Consider the following 11,598-nt stretch of genomic DNA (forward strand, 5'->3'; position numbering starts at 1 on the left):
CTGTGTCTTTCCAGGCTCTGCCCGCGGCTCTCCCGCCCCGCACTCCCCATCTGGGATGTTCCCGCCCGGATCCGGCTCCTGGCTGGGGAAATTGTTATTTACCTTCAAACCTGTTTGGTGGCTTCTCCGGGGAGGGGACGAGCGCGGGTGGGGACGTGGTGGGATGGAGGCTCGCTGGGCTGTGTCAGGGGCTGGGAATGAGGCACAGCCAGGCACTGGGGTGCTCCTGCCCTGGGACCCCTCTGGTCTGCTGCCAGCCCCCCACCCGGATCTGGGATAACTCAGGAGACACCCGGTGTCACCTCGGGGCTGGCTGTGGGGCGAGTGTGGGACAGCAGAGAGGTCAGGGCCCTTGCACAACCCCATGTCATGACAGCAGCCGTGTCTGGAGGTGACTGGAGCCACAGCTCTGCTCCAAGTGGGATTTAACCTGCACCAGCTCCTTCACCAGGGCCTGCAGGCTCACCGGGGTGACACCAGGCAGCTTTCTCCACTGTGACTTAGAGGAAGAAAAAAACAATCCAAGTTTGTTTTCCCAGTTAAAATTAATTTTAGTTCAGCCTCTGCGTGGGATCGGGTTTGAGAGCCGAGGCAGCAGCGTGGATTGGGTGGTGTTTATTTGCTTGGTGGAGATGTTTTCCTGGCTGGAGCAGCCCCCCAGGTGTGGCCCAGGGCAGGCTGGCAGCAGGGGCTGTGTGGCCAGAGCCACTGTAAATATTGTTGTGCTCTCAGCCTGCCTGGAGTGCTCAGGGCCCCGCAGCGAGTCCCAGGGTGTGGATCCTGTGCTGAGACAAGGATTTGGGCAATGGGCTGGCTGTCTTTAGGAGCTCCCAGACACCCTAAAGAGCTGAAGGTTCCAAAGGGAGCAGAGGGACAGGATGCTGGAGCAGAGGGGCTGGATGGGGTCCTTTCCAAATCAGAATATTCTGATACTGGAGCACAGCTCTATTGGGGCCCGTCCATGTCCTGACAGCTCCATGGAGCTCTCAGGAATGGGGTTCATGTGCATCCCACTGCAGGCAGCTGGGAAGCAGAGCAGTGCCCAGGCCTGGATGGGGATGGGAGGGACCCCAGAGTGGTGGGAGAGCATCAACCCCATGGGACAGGGGGGCTTCTCACTGCCCTGTGCGCTGGCTGCCGGGAGAAGGGAGCCAAAGGCTCCATCCCGCTGAGCAGCAGGACACGGGGAGCTCCCCGGGGGACTCGCAGCCCCTTCCCGCCCGCCTGGCAGCTCCCCCTCCTCCCCGTGCTTTTGCCGTGAGTCAGTGGCGGTGGAGGGGCGGGCAGGAGCCGCCGCCTGTTGCTGCTGCCGCCGCAGGACCCGCGCGGTGCGCGGAGCAGGCAAGTCGGGGCAGTGCCGAGCAGGCACACAGGGGTGTTTGCAGCCCAGCCCGGCCAAACCTGCTGCTCGCAGGAGGCTCAGGCCTGGAGAGGAGGGGGACAGGAGCTGGGATTTTCTCTCCTGGCTCTCTCCAGGTGAAGAGCAGCAGGGTGAGAGCTGGGCCAGCGCCGAGTTCTGTTTGCAGCATGGGGCTGGGTACTCTGGCCGTGTTCTGTGGGGTCTCAGCCCTTGTGCAGAGCTCCCCTTTCCCACTCTGGTACCTCCAGCCCGTCTCAGGCAGAGCTGAAGGCAGAGTTCCTGAGGGTTCCTGTCCTTGCTCCAGGGATGCTTTGCCCCTCCAGACCATCCCTGACACTGGCAGCAGCTCCGTGTGCAGCCCATCCTTGAGAGGGTTCCCGTCTCCTTATCTGGGAGAATCCCGCTGCCACGTGTGGCCAAGGCACGTGTGTCAGCAGGGCCCGGAGGGCACGGGGTGATCCAGGCTGCACCGCGAGGAATGCACCGGGGCCGGGACACCGGCTCCAACCGGGCGTGTTGCTACCGGCAGCGGCTGCAGCTGCGGCGGCTTCCCCAGCCCAGCGGGACCTGCAGCCGCTGCGGCAGGATCGGGGCTCTTTCCCTGGATTCCCCCCCCCGTTTCCAGCAGGTTTCACTGTGTGTTGACAGAGTGAGGCTGGCTGGGTGAGGGTGATGAGGTAGCGAAGGTCACAGGGAGTGGGAGAAGCGGAGGCTCCTCCGTGGCTGGGCAGCGCCCTGGCTCAGCCCTGGATTATCCCTCGGGAGATTGCAGCCTGAGCTCCTCCTCAGCCGTGTCACACTGGGAGAGGGACACGTCTCTGGCAATGAGGGATGTTCTCCAGGTCCTCTCTGCGGGCAATGGGCCACAGGCAGGAAGGTGGAGCAGGGCCAGGCTGTCTGCCAGCACCTGGGAATGTCCTCACAGCCCTGGGAGCAGCTTCCACGTGTGCTGCCATCAGCATCAGAAGCTCTGCTGTGCGTGGAGGGGCTGTCTCCCTTTGCTGGGGGAGCTCCTGGTGCCATGAAGGAAGGTCCTGCTGCAGTCCCATCTCTGTGGGCAGAGCTGGAAGGCTGGACCCTTCCCTGTGGATCTGAGAGCAGTGTCCCTCTGAGCTGCCACTGCCTGTGGCCCTCTCTGGCTCATGACAGTGCTCAGCCCAGCACATGGCTGCCTGCTTTGTGCATCCTCAGCCCTTTAATTATGTCCCTTTCCCACTTTTGCTGTGGAAAGAGCTGGGGAATGTCTGTCCATGGCCACCAGCACTTTCTTGGGGAGAGTGAGGGCAGCAGGGCCCATCCTGCCCCTGCTGGAGCAGCTGCTGGGTCGGGCACAGCCGGGGAGCTGCTGGTGTTGGGAGCCACGGCCGTGTTGGAATTCCAGGGAAGAAATCCCTGCTGAGCCCAGAGCTGCCTGGCTGGGGACACAGAGATGTCCTTCACAAGGTCAAACTGTCCCTTGGGCTGCACAGCCACTGCCTGGGGCCTGCTGGGACCCTGTGCTGGGTGATGCTGCTCTGTCTGCAGCCCACGCTGTGTGTGCTGGAATAAACCCTGGGCACAGCCCCTGGGGAGCTGCAGGGCAGGGGGCAGAGGGTTTGGCACAAGGACACGGCTGCCTGCTGGGTAAACACTGGGTGCTGTTCACCTTTTGGGGTAAAACACCTGTAAATGGGGGGCATGGAGCTCCCAGAGGTGCTGGGCACCTCCGTGGTGGGGACAGTGGGGGCAGTGCCCCTGTGTGACCGCCTGGCATTTCTGCCCCTGCTTTCACCTGCCTGCAGCAGCTGGAGCTACTGGTTAGACTGGTCCCAGACCTGGTTTTCCCCCAGTGCTGCCAGCCCTTGTGACCGTGACGTAGCCCTGTCCCTTTGCCCCGTGCTGGCTCCTGTTCCCTGCTGGGAATGGGGCTCTCCTGGCAAGGTCCTGGAGGGGCACTGGGGACACGCTGGGATGGGGAATGTGACACTGCTGTGTCATAGCCCAAGGTGCAAGAACCTCCCAGTTCCACCCTCCAGTTGTGGAAGGGAGCAACTGGTTCGCAGCTTTGCTGTACCCAGAAGGGTACTGGGGGGGGTTCCCAGGGGTCCAAGAGGGAGGAGTAGGGGAAATGCTGGCCCCGAGCCTGGAAGAACAGATCCCTGTGGTCTGTGCTGTGCGTGGGAGGAGGCGGGAGGGCCGGGGGAGCGAGCTGGAGGCCAGAGGAGGGGCCCCCTCTTTCCTTCTGCCGCGGAGGAGCGCGGTGGGCGCAGCTGGGACTGTCCCCTCCCGGACTGTCTGTCCCCTCCCGGACTGTCTGTCCCCTCCCGGACTGTCCCCTCCTGCCACCGCGCAGCCGTCCCCGGCTCCGGCTGCTCCCTGCTCGCAAGCAGCTGCGCCGGAGCGTCTTCGCCTGGCCGAGCATCCTCCGCTGCTGCCCGTGCGGATGAGGACGGAGGGAGGGAGCGGGGGGCTCCCGGCATCCGCCCCGCCGGCGCACGGCTGAGAGCAGCCTCGGCACAAGGCTGAGCCTCCCGGGGGGGCTGCAGAGCCCCCCTTCCCCGGGGACCAGACCCTCTCCCCGGCCACCATGGTGGTTTTTATGGGCAGGAACCTCTCCTCGCTTCTGGCTTTCTTCAAGAAGAAGGGTGAGTGAGCAGCGGGCGGGGAGGGTGCAGAGGGCAGAGCCTTGTCCTTACACAACCCCTGCCCACCGGGACCCCCTCCCAGCCCGGGGTGCTCGCCCACCCGCAGGGGGCAGGGGGGGCTTCCATCCCCGGGGGAGGGCAGGGAAGGTCACCGCAGCCCTGGCCCCTCCCGCCGCGAAGTTACGGGAATAAATCACTGCGCTCCTCTCCCCGCAAGGCAGCTCCGAGCGTGTTTGGGGGGTGTCAGGCGAGGGGCTGCCGAAATTGTGGGAGAAAAGCGGATGAGGGACATGATGGTGGGGGGCCTGTGGTTGTCTTGTGTCCCCTGCAGGGGTTTTACAGCAGCACAGGGGAGCCGTGTGGCAGCAGCCGTGTGGCCGTGCCCCCGTGCCCGCTCCCACCGCCGGTGCTGGCGGAGGCAGAGGCCGGCATGGCGGCAGGGCGGGAGGCTCCATTGTTCCAGGCCTGCTCCTTTGTGTGCTGGAGTCGAGCTCGGCTGCCTCTCTGCCTGGCTGGGCTGGCCCTGAGGGGACCAGGGACACGGGGAAACAGGGGACAAGGGTGCTGTGTGTGTGGTGCTGGAGTGCTGAGCAGCAGGTGCCCGTGGCCCCGGGGTGCTGCTGCCAGCCCCGACGGTTTTCTGTGCTCACCCTTCCCTTCCTCAAAATTGTTTTTTTATTTTCTGAGCAGGAAGAGTTTGAGGCTTCACTCAGGAGCAGGCAGGGCTGTGCTGCAGTGCCAGGGCTGGGTGATGCCCCTGGCCATGGGCACCTCGGGGTGCTGCTGGTGGCTGTGGGGAGGGGACAGTGAAGGCTCCGTGCTGCCCCAGGCGTGGCAGATGGGGAGTTCAGCATCCAGAAAGGTTCAGAGCAGGGATTTGTGTCCTCTGGGATCTCTGCTGCTGGATGTGCCTCAGTTTCCCTCTTCTCTGCCTGGCTGGGCATGGGGTGATGAACAAGGCCTGGGAATGATGCAATGCTCAGAAGGGAAGGGAAAGACATCCTTGTTCCATCCACATTTAATCCCCCCTTGTGCTGCCCCTTCCCTGCTCAGCTGCCCCCAGCCCCACACAATTCACCTGGGGAAGGAGGGTGGTCCCACATTCCAGCACCACCCTGGTGGTGGGGAAAAAACCACTGGAGACATCCTGACTCTGAAATATCGACCGGCCGGGCAGGGCCTGGCATCCGATTTCTCTCGGTGGTTTGGAGCTGAGCGGGATAACATCATCCTGAGGTGGCTGTCAGCACCCAGCACTCATGCCCTGTGGGCTGGGACGCACTGGTGGCAGCGTGGCCGTGTCCCCCAGCCCAGCTGACCCCGCTGTCCCCGCAGGCGCTGCCAAGGGCGAGGGCGAGAAGCGGCTGAGCGTGCAGTACACGGCGGGCGAGGAATGTCCCGACAACGTCTTCTTCCCCAGCACGCGGCCCCCGCACCTGGAGGAGCTGCACAACCAGGCCCAGCAGGGGCTGAAGTCCCTGCAGCACCAGGGTAGGTGTCCCCAACCCCAGGGTGGCCTTGGGGACACGGTGGAAGGGCTGTCCCCAGCTCCTGGCTGGCCGGGCGGTGTGGGCGGCGCACGGGGCTGACCGGAGTCCAGTGCTGGTGGCCAGGCTGTGCAGGGGCCACTGGCAGCTCAGCAGCTGCTTCCTCCAGCTCCCCTGGAGGGATTTACCTCCTGTCTTCCCTCCACAGAGAAGCAGAAACAGACCAAAAGTGCCTGGGACCACGGGGACACCAGCAGCCTCCAGGTGAGCCCTGCCAGGTGGTGCTTTTGGGGTGTCCTGGGGGTGAGGAGACACAGGGTGGTTCTTCTGTCCTCTCTGGGTGGTGTCTGGGGGCAGACAGGCCACCAGCCAAGGTGGCAGGACCATGTCCAGGGGGGTTGTGGGGCTGGAACTGACCGTGTCTCCCTCGGTGTTGTCCCCTTTGCCCCACAACAAGCTGTTCTCCCCAATCCTCAGCCTTAGCAGGTCCTGCTCTGCCCTGTGGGGCTCTGCTGGGACCCCCCTGTGCCTGCATCCCTCTGTCCCCCTGTCCTAACCCCACTGGTGTCCCTTGGGAGCCCTGACTGAGGAGGGGTGACGTGGTGGCCATATCCAGCCCGGTGCCTGTGCCCCTCCCCGGCTGCTGATGAGGAGAAACTCCCCCTCTTTTGGCCAAGCTGAGCTTTGGCAATCCCTGGGCTCTGACCCTGCTGCCAGTGCCTCACCCACCTGTGTTTGCTCAAGCTGTTGCCTCTCGTTGGCTCTCAGTCCCTTTAACCCCTTGGAAGTGGGGGACTGGAAACCCCAGGATGGGCAGAGCCATGGGGGGAGTGAGGTGGAGGGGTCGGGTTAATTCTGAAGTGTCTCATCCCAACCTCTGCCTGTGCCAGGGACGGTTTGGAGGGATGGGGACACCAACAGCCATGTCCAGGGATTGCTGGGGGTTCTGCCTGTCCCTGTCCCTGTCCCACACCCCTCTCCCAGCCATGGCAGCCCTCCAGCCCTGGGCTCTGGGGCACAGCAGGGCTGGGAACACCCATGGAGTCATTTAGGGCTTGGCATGGGGGTGAGCCTGGCAGTTCCTTCAGGTGCTCCTTGCACCCCCCAGACCTCATCTCTGCTGCTCTCCGGGGGGCTGCAGAGCCATGCAGGGTCCCAGGGGCTGCTCCCAGCCCTGCTCCGGGTGGGAGGACTCTGGATGCCGGCGTGGCTGACTCAGCCTTTGGCCCTCGGAAGAGCTTTTGTCTCGGCTCAGTCAGCTCACAGCGCAGCTCACAGCGCGGCGGGGAAGGGGCCTGGGGCTGGGGCAGCTCCCTCCCCACAGCCCGGGTCTGCTGAGCCCACGGTGTCCCCACAGTCCTGTGCATCCTCGGAGGATGACAGCCTGTCCTTCCGGAGCCGGGCAGCCTCCTGTGCCACGGACAGCACCTCTGAGGATGCGCTGTCCATCCGCTCCGAGATGATCCAGCGCAAAGGTACCGGGGGCTTGCCAGGGGGGTGGAGAGTGGCAGGGAGATGGGCTCTGCGTTGGTGTGGCTACCAGCCAGCACAGGGATTTGGGGGCCCTTGGGAGAGATGAGAGCGGCTCTGGCTGAGTCAGAGCGTTGGGGCTGGGCGAGGGGGATGGACAGACAGACAGACAGACAGCGTCTCCTCCCTGCTCAGACTGTTCGGTTGGTGCCTCTCTGGGCTGTTCCAGAGCCTGGCTTATCCCAGAGCATCTCTGGCAGTGGGAAGTGCTGGGGAAGGCAGCAGCAACAAACTACTGGCAGCTTTGAGACCTTCTCTTTTGGAAATTTTAATGTAACAGTATTCATACACTCCTTTTACATTAGGCAGTTATGGCAGTAACAAAATGGGGACATTCTGGGGACACCCTGGCCAGGGCTGCCCTCACACTGGCTGGACCCTCTCACACCTCTTGCAGGTTCCACTTTCCGACCACACGACTCCTTTCCCAAATCCTCAGAGAGGGCTGGCAAGAAGAGGAAGGAGAGGAGGACGACAGTGCTGGGCATCCCCCAGCACGTCCATAAAGAGCTGGGTAAGCTTCAGGGGCAAGGAGGGATTTTTAGGATCTCTTTGCCTTGGGATCACGCTGAGGTCACCTCTCCCTGCTCCCAGCTCTCAGGAACAGCCACGGAGCCCGGGGACACCCCGAGGGCCGCGGGGACAGCCAGGCAGCGCAGCCCCTGCTGAACGGGGGGCAGGTGTCCGGCGATGCCGTCCGCATCCCCACCATCGACGGGAAGCTGCAGCCTGTGCCCGCGGCCGGCGGCGCCCGCGTCTGCCTGGGGGCTCTGGAGGAGGCGGATGCAGCCCTGCAGAAGCACATCAACAAGGTTTACTACGATGACAGCTTGCTGGGGAGGAAGACGGCGGCCAAGCTGTCACCCATGGTGAGGCCGAAGTCGCTGGCCGTGCCGGGCATGACCACCTACGCCAACCCGCCGGAGATGCTGGTGGGCCCCGTCATGTCCATCTCGCCCCAAGGCACCTACATGTCCAAGATCATCCCCAACGCCATCCTGCCGCCCATGGTGGACGTGGTGGCCCTGTCGAGGAGCAGCGTGCGGACGCTGAGCCGCTGCAGCCTGGTGTCGTCCAGCCCGGCCTCGGTGCGCTCCCTGTCGCGCTTCTCGGAGCGCAGCGCCCGCAGCCGCGAGCCCTCCTCCTCCAGCGACAACTGGAGCCACTCGCAGTCCACGGAGACCATCGTGTCCAACAGCTCCACCATCTCCTCCCAGGGCGGCTGCGACCACCGGCAGCCCGAGGCGGGGCCGCACGGCGAGGTGGACGCGGCGGCTCGCTCCGACACCGACCAAATCAGCATCTACAGCTCCGCCAGCTTCGCCAGCTCCTGCTCCAAACCCGCTGCCAGCCTCGCTCCTGCGGCCCCCGGGCTCCTGGCCGTGGGCAGTGGCCGCACATCCCCTGCCTACAGCACGAGCAGCCAGGCAGACGGCTCGGACACAGCCAGCCTGGCCAGCGACCGCTCCTCCACCCGCAGCGTGTCCCTCAGGAAGATGAAGAAGCCCCCGGCCCCTCCCCGCAGGACCTACTCGCTGCACCAGAAGGCTGATGGGGAGCCCAAGGTGCTGGGGCTGCCCCCCAGGCCTGACCGGCGGCCCCAGAGGGAGAGCAGCGCGCCCTGGTCCCCGCGCCCCGAGCCCTTCAGCCCCACGGGCGAGGATGAGGTGTTCTCCCCATCGCCGAGCGAGAGCAGCAGCCTCCGCTCCGAGAGCCTGGCTGGCACCAGCTCCCCCGAGGCCTCTCGGGGCCGCCCCGGGGTGACCGTGCTGCTGAGGGAGCCCCAAGCTCAGGCCAAGTGGAGCTGCCCCGACGGGTCTGACCGCACCATGTCCCCTTCCAGCGGCTACTCCAGCCAGAGCGGGACGCCCACACTGCCCACCAAGGGCTTGGGACCCCCAGCTGTGTCCCCGGGCAAGTCTCAGCCCCAGAAGCCGGACAGGGTCTGCTCCCTGCAGTCGCCTGCGCTCTCTGTGTCCTCCTCCCTCACCTCCATCTCCTCCTCAGCCTCAGACCCGGCCCCCTCCGAGGCGCTGACCGGTCGCTCAGACAGGTTCATCATCCCCCCGCACCCCAAGGTTCCCGCTCCCTTCTCCCCACCACCCACCAAGCCCCAGCAGCCCCCAGGCCCTGCTGGGTCCCTCCAGCCCTCACAAACCCCCCCAGCGCCCAGCACTGCCGGCCAGGAGCCCTTGGCCAAGCCCAGCAGCAAGTCCCCACCGCCGTCGCCGCCGCCTGCCTACCACCCACCTCCCCCGCCGGCCAAGAAGGTGGAGGGGAGCCCCCAGAGCAGCAGCGAGCCCCCCTCTGACACCGCCTGGCCCCCGCCACCACCGCCAGCCCCCGAGGAGCACGACCTGTCCATGGCAGACTTCCCCCCTCCGGATGAATCCTATCTCTCGGGCCTGCCTGATGCCGCCACAGCCTCGGTGAACGGGCAGACAGCAACACCGAGCCCGGGGGCTGCATCTCCATCATCTCAACAGCAAATCCCCCCCAGTGGGGCTCCACAGCCTCAATGCTCCACCGAGCCCCTTCCCACAGCCTCTGTGCCCCCACCACCGCCGCCTCTCCCGCCGCCCTCAGCTCCGGCCCTGCCGCCCCACATCAGCCTTAAGAAGGCGGCCAACGGCCCGCGGGCAGAGGCCAAGAAGGAGCCGGTGTCCCGGAGCAAGAGCGGCCCTGCGGCCAAGGAGGACGCCAGCCTGCCCATCGTCACGCCCTCGCTGCTGCAGATGGTGAGGCTGCGCTCCGTCAGCGTGGAGCCGCCGGCCGGGGCCGGGGCCGGGGCCGGGGCCGGGGCCGGGGCCGAGGAGCGCCCGGCCCCTCAGAAGCCCGTCCGCCGCTCGCTGTCCACGCGGCAGCCGCCTCCTGCCCAGGACACGGTGCCTTCCAAGCAGCTGCAGCACGCCGTGCAGCTCAAAGCCGCCGCCTTGGCCGGCGGAGAGGTTGTGGAGAAGCCGCCGGCGGCACAGCCCGGCCCCGAGGGGCCCCCCGGCGATGGGCAGCTGTCCCCCAGGAACAAATCGCCGGCCTCCACCGCCAGCTTCATCTTCGCCAAGAGCTCCAGGAAGCTGGTGATCGAGACGGCCTCGTCCCCCGAGGCGCAGGCCGACCTGAAGAGGAACTTGGTGGCCGAGCTGATGAATTTCTCGGGGCAGCGCTCGGCAGCCCCGGCTGCTGCCGCCCTGCACGGCCCTGCCAAGGCACAGACCCAGAGAAAACCGAGCAAGATCCCCCCGCCGGTAGCCAAGAAGCCTTCGCTTGGCTCGGGGCCGGCTCCTTCCCCCAAGGCACCGGGGGCAGAGGCTTTGGGCTCCCCGGTGCTGGACGGGGATGCCAAGGTGGAGGAGAGCAGGACTAAGAGCGAGCTGGTGGGGACAGAGGGCAGGAACGCCGCGGAGCCGCCGGCTGAGAGCCTCCCTGCACAAGGTACGTGGGTGGGAGCCACGCTGGAGGTTCAGGACGCTGAGCTCTGCGTTCCCAAGTGATAAATCCCCAATTTGCACACACCCAGCACGGCTCCTGGGCTGTCACAGCAGGGACAGAGCCTGGCAGGGCTGTGGGGAGCTGGGGTTCAGGGTGGCTCACGGGCTTTTCCCTCCTGCCTTGCAGATGGACGGGGAGACGGCCTGAAGGATGACACTGCAGGACTGGAGCCCCCAAGGACAGGAATCCAAATCTCTCAGGGACCTGGGCAGGTCAACGGACGAGTGTGGAACTGGCAACTAACTTAATACAGGAAGCAAACAGCCTTAGCCTCCACGGCCTTGATGATATTTATGCAAAAATGGTGTTGGTTTCACTTTCCTAAGTACTACAGCTTTATTTTGCTTTTTTTTTTTACTGGACTCAAGGCCTGTGCCCAGAGCCAGCACCTCCTCCTTGCCAAGCTGATGCTTGGTGTGGGTGTGTGGAGTTGAGCAGCCACACCCAGAAGAGTTTGGGGGCTGAAGACACCGGAGCTGGAGCCACTGCTGCTGGCCAGACAGGCCCACGAGGAATGGAAGCACTTTGGACAAGGGAATGAGAAGGATTTGGCCACAACAGCGCCTGGGGGGATGCAAATAGGAGCAGGAGGGGAGGGAGGTGCTGGCTGGGAGGGACCAGGGCTTTGGCTCTTGATGGAAATGCAAGAGGGGCTCGTGGCCAGCACCAGCTCCGGCCACTCACCACTGCCCAGCAGGAGGAAGGGCCTGGCTGCCCCTTGAGCTGGCCCTGGGCTCTGGGTAGAGCCTTGATTCTGTTTCTGTAAACTCGGGTCACATTTTGATTTCTTTGATTGTAAAAAAAAAAAACAAACAAAAACAAAACAAAAACCAAACTAAACAAACCCAACCAAACCAAACTAAACCAAACCAAAAGCAACTGACCCTCTGCCGCCGAGTAGCTGCTCAGAGCTCTGTACCTGGCTGGTAAAAATGATGACCGAAGCTTGCTGCCTCCTGTTCTTCCTGGTTTATGGTTGCAGGTCTCTTCTGGGTGCTGCTGAGCTCCAAGAACACCCTTGGGCTGGCTCCCAGCACCACTGGCCAGTAAAACTGCAGTGCAGACTGGCTGCCAGCTCCCCTGGACAGATGGGCACAGCCACGCGCGG

At 64.6% G+C, this 11,598-nt stretch overlaps 1 protein-coding gene across 2 annotated transcripts in view; it reads left to right on the forward strand.

The window, feature by feature from the left end:
* The window catches only part of KIAA1522 (KIAA1522 ortholog), a 22,795-nt gene extending 11,361 nt beyond the window's left edge, over positions 1 to 11,434 (forward strand). For both annotated transcript variants that reach the window (XM_056509008.1, XM_056509009.1), the window contains exons 2-7: positions 5,320 to 5,475; positions 5,680 to 5,735; positions 6,829 to 6,946; positions 7,399 to 7,515; positions 7,596 to 10,433; positions 10,617 to 11,434. In XM_056509008.1, the coding sequence (XP_056364983.1) occupies positions 5,320 to 5,475; positions 5,680 to 5,735; positions 6,829 to 6,946; positions 7,399 to 7,515; positions 7,596 to 10,433; positions 10,617 to 10,738 (3,407 nt within the window). In that variant the 3' untranslated portion in view covers positions 10,739 to 11,434. The remainder of the gene's footprint in view (positions 1 to 5,319; positions 5,476 to 5,679; positions 5,736 to 6,828; positions 6,947 to 7,398; positions 7,516 to 7,595; positions 10,434 to 10,616) is intronic.
* Positions 11,435 to 11,598: the final 164 nt, after the last annotated feature.

Source organism: Oenanthe melanoleuca, chromosome 23, assembly GCF_029582105.1.
Source record: "Oenanthe melanoleuca isolate GR-GAL-2019-014 chromosome 23, OMel1.0, whole genome shotgun sequence".
NCBI classification, from domain to species: Eukaryota; Metazoa; Chordata; class Aves; order Passeriformes; family Muscicapidae; genus Oenanthe; species Oenanthe melanoleuca.